We start from the raw sequence: 12,771 nt of genomic DNA, 5'->3' as shown, positions 1-12,771 counted from the left end.
AGTAAACCAGACCGCCTCACCCTCTGCCCAGCAGGTCACCGGCACGACAGCCTCCGACGCTCCTCTCCCGACCAGCCTGTGCCAGCACTGACCGGCCATCAACTCCCAAAACCATCCCGCTGGAGAAAGTCCCAGCACGGTGGTCACTGACAGTCCGGGAGCAGAGCATCACCCCAGGCTGCCTGCGGTTCTGCCTCCCCCAGCCCTGCCTCCAGCTCCCAGGGATGCTTCCAGGGATGGGGCACGCACCGAGCCTTGCTCCCTGCGGACCTCGGCATGGGATGCCACACCGCACCCCGTCCTGAAAGCACAACTGGTCCCCCAGCAGCAGCCACATCTCGGCATGTGAGCACGCCGATGCCTGCAGAGGAGGGACAGCAAAGGAAAGGGGATGATATTCTCATAAACAAGCCATGGAGTAGATCCCCCTAACCACGGGGGGTTACAAGATGGGGAGGCACTCTTACCCATTGCTGTCGAGAGCCCCAGCACCCAGCGTGGCCCCAGGTGATGAGGAGCATGGCTCCTTTCCCAGCCACGCTGCTCCTTCTCCTCCAGCGCCTGCTGCGGCCTTGGGGACATCCTCAAGCTCTCCTTCTGCAGGAGCTGAGCAGCTAGAGCTGGGCAATGAGCTGGACTCCCTTCCTAAATCCAAGCTAGCACAGGATGGAAAGAGAGGAAAGAAGAAACTGGGTTTTGCTTTTTTTTTTTTTTTTCTCCACAAAATGCCTCCGGTATTGCTTATTCTCTCCCTTGCTCTTGCCTTCCCTCCTTGGGTTTACTCACATGGTCCCATCCCCGAACTGTTGGAGACTCTCACCATCTTTAATGCCCTGAGCCTTGGAGCTTGAAATATGCGAAACTGAACCGCGGCAGGATAAGAAACTCACCCAAGGTCATTTAAAAAGTGAGTGGCTGAAACAACAACCCAATGGTAGTTTCTTCACTGTCTATCCAGTAAGAAGAAAAATCATAAAAAAATCTGAAGAGCTAATTTGCTATTCACCATCTCCTCCTTTCTAGCATCTTCTCCTCTCTTCTATTTCCCTTTCTCACGGCACCCATCCCCTGCTAACTGGACATTTGTACGTATTCACAAGCAGTTACATACGCATTTATAAACGCTGACTACATCATTTGCAGAGATTTGGGCATTTGATTAATTTAGGTTTTCTTTTTTTTTTTTCCTCTTTTTCTTCCAGCTGGCAAACAGTCAGAGAAAAAATCATGAAACTTTTAAATGAATTCATTATTCAACACAGTCCACTAGGTTTTCTCAATAGCTCTGACGACGCAAATTGTTCATAAACGAACTGTCACAAACACTCGCAACGTGACTTGCGTAAGGGGTGCTGCGGAGGCCACGTGTTGGTGCTTCTGCTTCACGGGTCAGAGCACTCGCATCCTCACCAAGAGCCGAACGCAACACGCTGAGCCTGCAATACAGCTCAGCCTCAGCTCTCGGTGAGCATTAAAGCTCTCAAGCACCTAGGAAAAGCGCAGGAATAGCAAAATCTCTCCTGCTCATCATGTACGGGGTCCCTTCTGCGAGAGCCGATTTCAGTCCCTGCTAGAGGGTGCCTTCACCAGCATTTCCCTCTGCCACCCCTCCGTGTTTACATGGGGCCCTGTACAAAGGGGTTCCTTTGGGGGGAGGGTGCCCAATCACCCCATGGCTTTGGAGAAGCCAGGCAACGTCCCCTTGCCCTGCTTCTTGCTCCTGCCACGGCAGTTAATGGAAAACTCACTTTGCAATGGGGCTGGAAAACCCAACTTGATGGAACTTGCAACCCAAAATCTTCCACCAGCCACAAATCACCTCTCTGCTCCTCAGTCTGCCCATCTGACACCTGGATTATACCCAGAGAACACTGTGGAGATGTACTGGTGAGAACAGGGTAGAAGAGGTGCCCATTTTATTTACTACTGCACTTAAAGCGCTTGGAGACACTTGGCCATAGACTGCTCCAAAAGGCAGAAAGCAGTGTCAGGAGGACAGAGTTTGCTTTGAATGGCCATGGAAAATGATCCATATTGTTACAGCCACCGTGGGATGGAGTTATCTAGAAGATCTAATTAAACTAAGCATTTGTCGAGCAATGCGGGGAAAAATAGAGCAGTCAGAAGGCACAGCAAATTAACCTACAGAGGCCGAAGAGGCAGATGAGCTCTTGGCTGGCTCCAAAAACAGGCAGGGAGGTGGCAGTACACGCACAATCATGGCCGGAGAGGAGCAGAGCAGGAGCCACGTCACCAGCATGACTTGCCACCAAGGGCTGGTACCCCTAGGGCCAGTTGGATCAAAGCAAGCCTCTAAGTACTGCATCTAGGAGGAAAATGCTGAACTCTGATGCCAGGAGGCTACCTCCAAACCACAGGGACCAGAAGATGGTGGAGGGTCAGCTCAGGAGAGGTCAAGATCTCAGCTCAGGGAGAGGTAGGAGAGATGGGGACCCAAGGCTGTCACCTCAGTTCCTCACTGCCTGGGCTTGCCTCTGCGGTGTAGCTCAGCAGGATGCTCTGCAGGGCTCTGGCACTGTTTGGAGATCAGCCTCCATGAAGGAGGGCTCAGAAGGGGCCCCAGAGCTGGGGAAAACCTCCCCGCAGACAAAACATGAGTGCTGGAATCGCTGGGGCACGTGAGTGGGGATGAGCAGTGCACGAGGGAAAAGCTGCAGTGGAAATCACACGCAACCAGGTAAGGAAGGCAGCAAAGCCAACTAATCAAGTCAAACAAAGAAAAAAAGAGGAATGAGGAAGAAAGTCTTTTTATAGCTGGAAGTCAGAAACTTCAGAGGACAATATCCTAGAGGAAGAAGGAAAAATTCAGAATAACCTGTATTTCTAACCTTGACATCATTGCAATGAACAGTTCTCTAATGAAGCCAGATATGGGGGATCCAGACATAAGAGCTGTATCACGGGTCTAACATCTCTCATGTGACAACATCACTCATGATCATATCTGCCAGGACAGTCAAGTGCTGACTTATGGGGAGAAAAGAGATTAAAGTCCATCCCTGCACTTTAAACGTTATAAGCATCCTATATCTCAGGGGCTAGAGGTCTGCACTTGGCTTTGCCTTGCCATCTCTGTTATAACGAGTTCTGGAGAATGGTAAAGCTCTGCAAGGCACTGTAAAGATAAAAGAGAAAGTCCAGGATCGTGGAGTTGGTACACAGCATCAAGTGCCAGTGCTATGCACACCCAAAATCCACACACCCTAGAGAGAGAAAGTGGTGATAGATTATTAAGTGTGAAGCAAAGGAGATAGGATTGGGCACGAAACCATAAAGCAAAACAGGAATTCAATTTCAGGACTGTCAAACTCACTTGTGGCACTGGGCGCGTCCACCTGAGGAAGGATGCTGCTTGCAGAAAAGAGCCCAGCAAAGACGTGACAGTGAACAGGGCACAGCTGAAGTCTCCCCCCAGCCAGAAACCCCAGTCTGACCAGTGCTGACGAGGGCAAGGGGTCCCTGGGGATGTCAGAGTTTAACTGACGAGGCTTGCAGTACGGCACAAACCCTCACTTATGTGGGCATGAAACGCACCTGCAAAACAGCTGTTACTGGCACAGAGCAGAGCACACCCAAGCTCGCTACAGAGGAACCCACCAGCCAAGAGCTGGAGATAGACCCCTCAAAGGTCACTAAGTCTTCCTACAAGAGAACTTGCAGATTCAAGGCACACATTGGGATTAAACGCCGATTTCAAAAACCTGCGGTGAAAATGAAGCCTTTAGTCTATCCACTATAGCAAAACACAGCCAAGAACAAACCGACAAATGAAGGAATGGCCACATGCCCAGAGCACTCCACCGTGCATCCAGAGGCATACAGAAACCGTCCTTGAAAATCCAGTCTGCATGTGCACCATTAGGGCTTCTCAATTAGCAAGCCTTTCTGGCACTCGACGGGTCACTGGAGAAGCTCAGACAGCAGTACCGGAGCAGACATCTGCAGAATAATAGCTGTCCCTAGACAACTGGGACAAAATACAGCTGAGCACTGCTACCCAGCTGGATATAAAACCACTTATCCCAGACTCTCTCTAATCTTCTGCCGCTCCCTCAAGAGCACCCCGTGCTAGACCCTGCAAGGGAAGCACAGCTACTTACTTTCCTCAGCATCCCACTGTAAAAACTACTTCTCAGAGATCAGCTTTCACGCTAATTTCTCCCGGTAATCATTTGAGACCGTAGCTGGTAGGTCTGGTCCCATTGCTGCAGCGAGTGCAAACAGATTCTGCCTTTATTCACGAAAACCTCTAGCCAACTCACCCTTTTTTTAAGAGCAGACTGGGAGCTCTTACCTCCGAATTGTCCTTAGCAGGGTCGACCTGGCTTCGTTGTGGAAGGTGATGATGATGCTGGTTGGCGGGAGGTCCTGGCGATAGCGTAAAGTCGTACACCTGGGGAGGGAGAAAGAGGAAAAGGCTGTTCAGGCGCTGGAATTCAAAGTGGGAGCTCACTTCATTAACACAGGCAGCAGAGTCCATTCGTAGATGGTCCTCAAGCCACTAATGAGAAAAAAAAAAAAGAAAAAAAAGAAAAAAAAAAAAAAGTGTTTTTCTACATGAATCCTTTCTGAAGGAGTCCAGAAACTGCCAAGTAAGTCACTGAGGATTAAAGCAGCAAAAAGAGCTTAGCTGTCATTAATAGGAAGGGATGAGAAAGGTGGCGCCCACCATGCAGCCCTTTTCTCTAACCATTGCTTCCCAGCTAGCACACCCTCCTGGTGCCACCAGCCTCCCCCACCAACAGGCAGTGGGAAGATAAAAGCTCTCCCTTTTTATCCCAGTTAGGGCAACGCCACCTTCGGCAACGATGCTCCTCGCTGACATTAGCACGATGGTATCAGAAACGGGTCCTTCATGCCTCAGGTAAGGCACAGGCGAGGTGCCTGCAGAAGGCCAGCTGCAAGTCTTACGCTTCCTTGGTGGCTTTGTGAACTTTGTGGGGCTTTCGGTGTCATTCCAGAAATACTGGGTTATCATGATGAGGTTTTTTTTTTCCCTTCCTTAAATTGAGGCAGGGGCCCGAGCACTCTCACACCCACCCGGCGGGTGGCACGGGCAGAGGTAAGAGCGTCCATCATTGCAGCTCCAGCTCTGAGCACCTCACTCCTGCCTCCCGAGGCAGCCATTTCCACCAGCCGCTGCAAGGTAAGCCAAGCCCTGCTCTGAAATTGATTGTTTCCTTATTCATTCTGCCTTAATGGCATAACCTGTCTGGAGGGAAGATTAGGATTTAACTGTTTCCAAGCCAGCCTGCAGAAGGTGAAAACCCACAACGGCAACCACAGCCCCTGCTGCCAGGAGGAAACGTCGTAGACTCTGTAATTACTTTGACCTTTAGCTGATGAAATTTGTGGCTTTCATAGACCAATGCCAACATATTCCTAGCTCAGGAAATCCAGACGCACCTCTTAGCTTTGTGCTACTCTTTCCAGGTCCCTGTCGGCCCCTGTCGTGGCCTTAAGGTGACACACCAGTGGCAGGAGGACACCCCGTGCCCAGCCTGAGGAGCTCCTCATCACAGCCATCATGCCCCTTCCCATCCACGCACCGCTCGCTCGCTCTCGCATCACTGCCCAAGTGCTACCGCTACCATCCTCAAACGAAGCAGGAAAGAGGACTGAGCAACCGCTCTTTCAACAAACCATCTGTTTGCTCCCCCAAAGCTCCGGACCACAGTATCTGCAAGGCAAAGTAAAAACAGATGGGAAAATGAAGGTGGGGATGGGGAGGAGAAAGCAAGTAACGGGAGCCAGATATTGCTGGTTTATGCTATCAGCACAGCAGGTTGCACCTCAGAAATGCCAAAATGCTTGAGATATTCTTTTTAATGAGGTTTTTCACCTTTTCATTTTGAAATTGCATTTCTGATTATTTACAAAGTGACCTAAATTAACGGAAAAAAGGGTGCAACAGGTGAAGTAATTACAAAAATAAGGAAAAAAAAAAAAGACATCTTGGCTGCGACGAAATATTTGCAAGCTCACACTAAATTGGCTGCTGCCTTCCCTCATCAAAACCTTTCCCAAACCCTGCCTCAACTTGACCAAAGCAAATTTCTCATTACCACCCTGTTCTTTCAGTATAGTCACCAACCCCAGAAATTCATCACTCAGCCCATTCTAATTCTAGGTCCATCCTCAAAGGATGACAAAATTACATGGCCACTCCGCATGCAGGAGAAAATTCAGTGACATTGCCCCGTGTGACAACACCCTCATTCATCAAAGTTACATCTCAGAGATGCTAAAAGCAGAGGGTTTCTGAATTACTAAACAGCACCAGGTCGTGCCCCGAGCTGCTCATCCGGGTCACTGTGGCCCGTTGCATCATCCAGTCATCAACTTCAGTTTTCCCAACCTGATATAATGAGAAAGAAGCTGCTGCTGGTGGTGCTCGGCGCCTGGTTTGCCGCGCTCAGGCTCAGCTCTCGCTGGCTTTGTGGAGCTGCAGGGACAGACTACAGCGATTGCTCTCCCTGTGCTATTTATACACCGTTATCTCCTAACCGTTCCAGATGTGCGTCCTTCCACCCACCTCCAGTGCAGCAGCTGGAGGGGTTTGTGTGGAGCGAACGAGGGAAGCTATTTCTGGAAAAGAATGAGAGAGGGTAGAAAATACAAAGTCATCCATACTTTACTTATGTTATTACAATAGTTAAGGAGCTAATAAATAAAGCTGCGGTGATGCGTGCTGTGTCACCCACCAGTGGGAGTGCCGGGGATATTGCACGCCGGCTGCGCCTGCTGCTCGTGCATGGCAACAACTTGTTTTTAAAACTCCAGATGTCTGTACATCAGATCAGCCTAACTAGGCAGTGTGCATGTGGGAAACACCAAAATGTCATATACGAGCACCTCCACAGCTCGGTCTAGACCTGCGGCTCGCTCCTGACTTCTGCCTAATGAGGCTCGTCGCATCCCAGAGACGGGACCGACGGCTGCGCTGCCGCTACGCAGCAGGCAGGGACCCGGCAGCACCCCCAGCCTCGCTTCACCTCTGTGACCAGCACTGCACCGCGGGTGGGACTCACCTCCCAGAAAACCAGCCCGAAAAAGGGTTAGGCTGAGCTGCTGCATCTGCCAGGGCTCCTCCGGGGTCCCTGTGCGGCTCCGATTCTGCCCTTGCCCAGGATTTTACCCCTGGGCCCTTCTTTCAGGAGCCCTCCCAAAGTTTCCTCCAGTTGGTCCCTTATTCTTTTTTCCTTCCTCCCCCAGTGGAACTGCAGCTAAACGTCCTGGCTCTCCAGAAGGCAGATTTCAGTTTAAGTTGTTGACTACAAGTGTTTTTTTGGCACTTGCTTGGGTAATAAAAACCACAGCTTGGAAAAGCATTAAATCCAGCATGTCCAGAATTATTTTGTGTGACAATTACATCTGGGGTAATTTCAATTTAATACCTCACTGCAAGTGAAAATTGCAGCATGCAGCCCTAAAATTGCTGTAATAATGAAAATAAACCCGCTAAGAGCTGCCTGTGCTACCTCAGGCTGTCACTGGATGAATGTTTTGTGCTGCTTATGGTATTTCATAGGTCACCCAATTGCCAGCAAGAAAAAAAAAAAAAAAAACAACAAAACCAACACCCACAACATTTTCAGGAAACCAATGAAAGTTTGAGGGTTTTTTTTTTTAGGTTGTTCCAAAAAAAAAAAAAAAAAGTTTTAAAAAAAGTAATAACTGCATTGCTTATATTTGCAGTGTGTTGAAACTCACTGGCTGAAGTAATTTAAAGTTTCATGCTTTGAAACCTTGCAGCAGGACTGGGGAGCAATCTCAGCACAGCAAGTGCTAGCAGGAACGCTGCCAGGCTGAACTGCCTGCAACGTGGGCTGCTCCGCCAGCTCACAGCATCTGGGGGGACAGAAGAAGACAGAAGCTGCCCTAAAAACACCAGAGAGAGCATCCAGCTGGAGCAACAATTATTATTTCCTCCTGCAAACCCACAAGTCAAATTTTCATTTGATGGGAAGTTTCAGTTTTCTGTTCTAAAGGTACTTCCCATTCAAATTTGAAATAATTTCAGAATCAGAAAGTTATGGGAGGGGCATTCTGGCTGCAGACACCTTAGGAATCACCCATGGAAAACCCCAGCCTGGACTGGCTGCTCACCGTACTTCCTTTAGGGTGGAAGGAGCAGCACATCTCAGCTCCATGTTCCCAACGTGCCGTTAGCAGCTCAGGGATAAATCACAGCGCACTCGTTTGCGGGCACAGGGAGCAGATGGCCGGAGCCCTGTACTCATCGCAAGAATCACAAAGCCCTCCCGTAAAGTCCCAAACTTTGGACACTCCAGTGTTTCTCACAGGCCTCCGAAGTCCCTCACTCTGAAGACTTTTTTCTTGGGTTGCTTTGACCCTTGCGGTCCTGGTGAGCGATGGGGTACCACGCTGTGGTGGCCTCTGCACACAGCTGCCCCTGCATCCCTAGAGGTCCTCCTGATGGAGCAATGAACACCCATTCCCAGGGCATTTCAACACATTTTACATTTAAAATGGGAGACTTAGCTCATTGTGTCCCTCACCAAACCAAAGCCCACCTTGGAACACCACTACGAAGCACAATGGTAAAGACTAACTGCGTGAACAGAGATGGATCCTGTTCTTCAACCCCTCCTGGTCCACTCCCAGGCTCATCCAGAGTGTGTTTTCTCCCTGACATCCGCCATCATGTGCCCATAGAGCTGCACTGTGCCTCCTGAAACCCACCTCTCAAGTGCCTCGTTAACTTCCTTCAAGAGATGATTATCCTCATCCCGCTCCCCCAGCTTTCCCTGCTGGACTTCTGCTCATTCCTCTTTCTTGCTTCGACAGCCATCACTTGCCAACAGCTCTGCTTTGAATTTTTAACGTTTTCTGTGAAGTCCAAACTCTCCCTCAACACAGCTCACCACTTCCAAAGCGCTCTCTGCATATTTATTTCGAACAGCCAGCCGCATCAGACAGAGCTACTTTCAACTCCCTCCTGGCTCCTCTCTTCTCCTTGGAAACATGTGGGAGAGCAGTCTCGTCACCACACATCTAAACCAAGAGTATTTGGGTTTGCCTCCACACTGCACTCACAGGGTTCTCCCTCTCACATCGACCCAGAGGACAGGGACCTGCCATCAGAAACAGCATGGGTTCACACCACCACTGACGGACAAACCTACAGGCCCTTTGGGTTTCAGATAACATTCCTCGAGTCTGACTAGATCTCCAAGCTTGATGGCTCTCTTCAGTGAAGACACGTGCAAGAGTCATGTCACAGCAGTGCAACTACCATGAGCTGCATGTGACTTGGCACTCCACAAGAAGCGGAGAAGAACTTGGTGGAAAGGGGAAAAACTTTATAAACTTGGAGAAAGGGGAAAAACTTTATAAAAAGTCCTTTTAGCTCACAGAAGAAATTAACTAAATTACACAAATCTCCACAGCAACTACAAGAAAGAATTAATACTAATGTCAAAGCTCTCAGCTCATACCCATGCTGGAAGAAGAGATCTCGCCAGCCTGGTGCACACCACTGAAGGGACTCAGCCAGTCAGGACCAGAGCAAGCATCTGCTACAGCCTGGCCTGGGTCAGGACCAAGTCATCCATGCTTGGGAGAAGCCTCTACAGCTTTGCTCAGACTATATGCCAGTCAGTCAACCACTACCTCCCAGGGACCTTGCTGTCACACACCCTCCCCAGCTGGAGAGACAGAGTGGCAGGGAAAGTGGAGGAGAAAGACCAGAGGTGCTGAAAACATGTCTGCACCTTACCAAAGGGACGGGAGCCAGTCCGCTTCTGGAAATGGGTGGCAGCCCAGGAAAGAAAAACAAGGAGAGCTTTCTTTTACCATTTTTCTTTTTTATCATGAAAATCAGCTCAGCCCTTTCTGGGTTGAGCTGCTTCACCTAACTATTGTGGCCGGGCATCCTTGGTGTAGCCACTACGATTTCCGCCCCAGAGGAAACTGGAGCAAGTCTCGACAACAAACCAAGTGTGAAAAATGACTCCTTCAGAGGAAAATGAAAACTACCGCCCTAGGGAGGGAGGGAGTCACCCATCATAGGCAAGCAAACAGATGCTGGTGGGAAGGAAGGGATTAGAGCCCCAGCTGCCTTTCTATGGCCAGTAGTGAACATGCCTGGGCTCCACGTGCCTGCAGGGATGGCAGGACATATGGGCACCTTGGTCATTACCTCTCAGAACAACCTCTCAGGGTGGCATAGTCCCCAGCCAGTGGGAAACCATTGTGCCTGAACCCTTTCTTCAAACTGAAGCAAAATTACAGGTGACTTCCACAAAAATACTCTAAAAATAGGGATGCTGGACCTGTTGCGACTTAGAGCTATATAGTAATGTATGTGCCAACTCATACGGAAGCTAATGAGTTCATAGAGCATGCTGCTGGACAGGACCATGCACTGTCTCACCTGGCCTCTGGGTAACACGGTCTCTGTAACATTTTTCCCAGTTATCCGTGCATTTCTCAGTTACCATGCATTAAGCCCAGTGACTTGCGTCTGACTGCAGATTACCTTTCAAAAAAATCATTACTTCACGCCCTCCAGAAATGGAAAAATCCAAGAAGTACTTTTCACGTTACAGTCAATACGTCAGTCTCATACAATAGTATAAATAGGATACAACAATTCAGTATTTGCACAACTGGTGCACGCAGAAGGGTCAGCATGGCCTTCTTTGTGACATTCACCATCCTCGGTTCCTCCTGGCTCTCCCCAAGCCATCCTTTTTGCAGGTTACCTCAAAATACTTTGCCACCCAGCTTTGAGAGATCTTCAAAATCCTATTTTTGTCTTCCCAAGATACGCCACCATCTCCTCCTCCTCCTTCTATGGGTATGCTTTGCACTCCCTCAATCAGGATGAGGCTGCCAAACAGAGGGCTGACCATGGTCTGCCTTGCTGCACGTCTCCAGCACCACCACGCACCGCGAGCGCCGGCTGGCACCCGGGGCCGCGCCAGGGCACGGCTGCTAGCAGCGAGCAGGCTGTTTGCACGTCTTGCACTTAGGGTTGGGTCTGGGACAAAGACCTACTGAGAAAGCTCTGGGGTTTCCTCCATAACGCCAAGAGCTTTGATGGCAGAGGAACCCGGAAAGCAGCCGTGACAAAAGGAATCAAGAAGGGACGAGGAGTCAGATGTCAGCTGGCGGTGCCACGTGATTGCAGGGAACGCCAGCTCAAGTTTGGCTTGCCAAAGTGAAAAAATACCCTTGACAAAGGTCGGTAGGATTTCTCTGTGCTGGTCTGGCACGCACCCCAGGTTTGCATTCCCAAAAAGGGACTGAAAAATCCCCAGAGTGGCATGCAACAGCATCAGTGGCTGCTGGGGCTGGGAGAAACGGGGGGCGACCCAAAGAGAGGAATCCCCGGTTGAGCAGATGACTTGGGGATGTGCAAGGGCTTCAGCGAGGGTGAGGAGGCACATCTGCAACAAATATTCAATGGTGGTTAGCGTCAGACCTGACAAGGAATTATTTAGCAGGCTTTAACTGGACATAATTGGATAAAACTGTAAGGAAGTCCATCAGGAAAACACTGCCAGGGCGCTGAACCAGTGCTGGCTGTAAATTAGACTCCCAGAGGAACCTGCCCAAGTCCCAACCTCTCCCCTTCCCAGCACGTTAGCAAAAATACTAGAAAACAGGCAAAAGAGAACAGCCCTCCTAAGGGCAGGAGAAGATGCAGCTGCCAATGAAAGAGGTCTTCTCACCCTCCGTGATTTTCTGAAGCCAGCGTGCTACCATGAGTGTGATGGTCACAGCCAGTGCCTGCCTGAAGGCAAGTAGCTCCAAGCCTTTGCAGTGACCACCACGCATGCTGCCCACCAGGGCAGGGACCTTTCAAATGGGTTAACTCAACTGCAGGTTGACCTGAGAAGGTCAAAATTCTTGGGTTGACCAAGAAGGACATTTTTCTACGCAGCTTCTGGAAACTGAAACAGTGCTATATTTGGCTAGTGCACAATTAGTATTTCCTCTAACTCACTGCCTCTTTTGGTCTCTTTCTTTCTTTTCACGGCAAGATAGATATCTAAAAAATTAATCAAACAGCTAAATTTGAAGAAAGGGAGAAATGCAAGAAGGCAAAAATAACCTTCTGTGCACATGATGTGCTGCTGCCTGCAAACCTCATAACTGATGAGATGATGCATTTATAATTTATTAAAAATTCGCTAGATTTTTGTCTTTGGAAAAGGGGAGAGGGGAATAAGAAGAGAACCTACCAAAAAGGAAGGAGAGAATAGTACGGCTGCATTTAAAAACAAGTTAAACCAGATTGTGTGTCTTGATTTTCAAAGCAGCTCATGAATAATTCAGACTTCTAGGGCCCTCCTCACAGACTCTGGGTCTGTCTTGCTTCTTGACTTCCCCCACCCTTCCTTTCTCAGAACTCAGGCAAAAAGGAAAAAGGAGCCAACAAAAGTGAAAGAAAAAAAAAAGAAAACAACAAAAAAAAGAACCTTCTTTGTTTTCAGTAGAATTTTAAAATTGGCCAAAATTCCAATGTCAGTTTTACTGAAATACCAGAGTTGCCATTAAAGCTTTTCACCTGGTGAAAGTAAAAGCAAAATCTGCACCTTGCACCTTCCTGGAAAGGCACCAATTCTATAACAAAGACCTTCAGAAGCCAGGACAACCTCAAATTATTTTTCAGAGGGTGAGAACCACAGATGTAAAGATTCATTAGGGAGGATGCTTTCTGACCAAAATTTCCTGGCACCATGTGGTAAATCAAAGCAGAGAAAATCCCCATCTTCA

At 49.1% G+C, this 12,771-nt stretch overlaps 1 protein-coding gene across 1 annotated transcript in view; it reads right to left on the bottom strand.

The window, feature by feature from the left end:
- Positions 1 to 12,771, bottom strand: part of GALNT14 (polypeptide N-acetylgalactosaminyltransferase 14) — a 98,091-nt gene that overhangs the window by 35,342 nt on the left and 49,978 nt on the right. The window contains exon 3 of the mRNA XM_075749391.1: positions 4,316 to 4,414. Coding sequence (XP_075605506.1) covers positions 4,316 to 4,414 — 99 coding nt within the window. The remainder of the gene's footprint in view (positions 1 to 4,315; positions 4,415 to 12,771) is intronic.

The sequence above is a fragment of the Balearica regulorum genome, chromosome 3 (genome assembly GCF_011004875.1).
Source record: "Balearica regulorum gibbericeps isolate bBalReg1 chromosome 3, bBalReg1.pri, whole genome shotgun sequence".
In the NCBI taxonomy this organism is placed as follows: Eukaryota; Metazoa; Chordata; class Aves; order Gruiformes; family Gruidae; genus Balearica; species Balearica regulorum.
The sequence above is the reverse complement of the archived record's forward strand: the minus strand, read 5'-3'. Positions and strand labels throughout refer to the sequence as shown.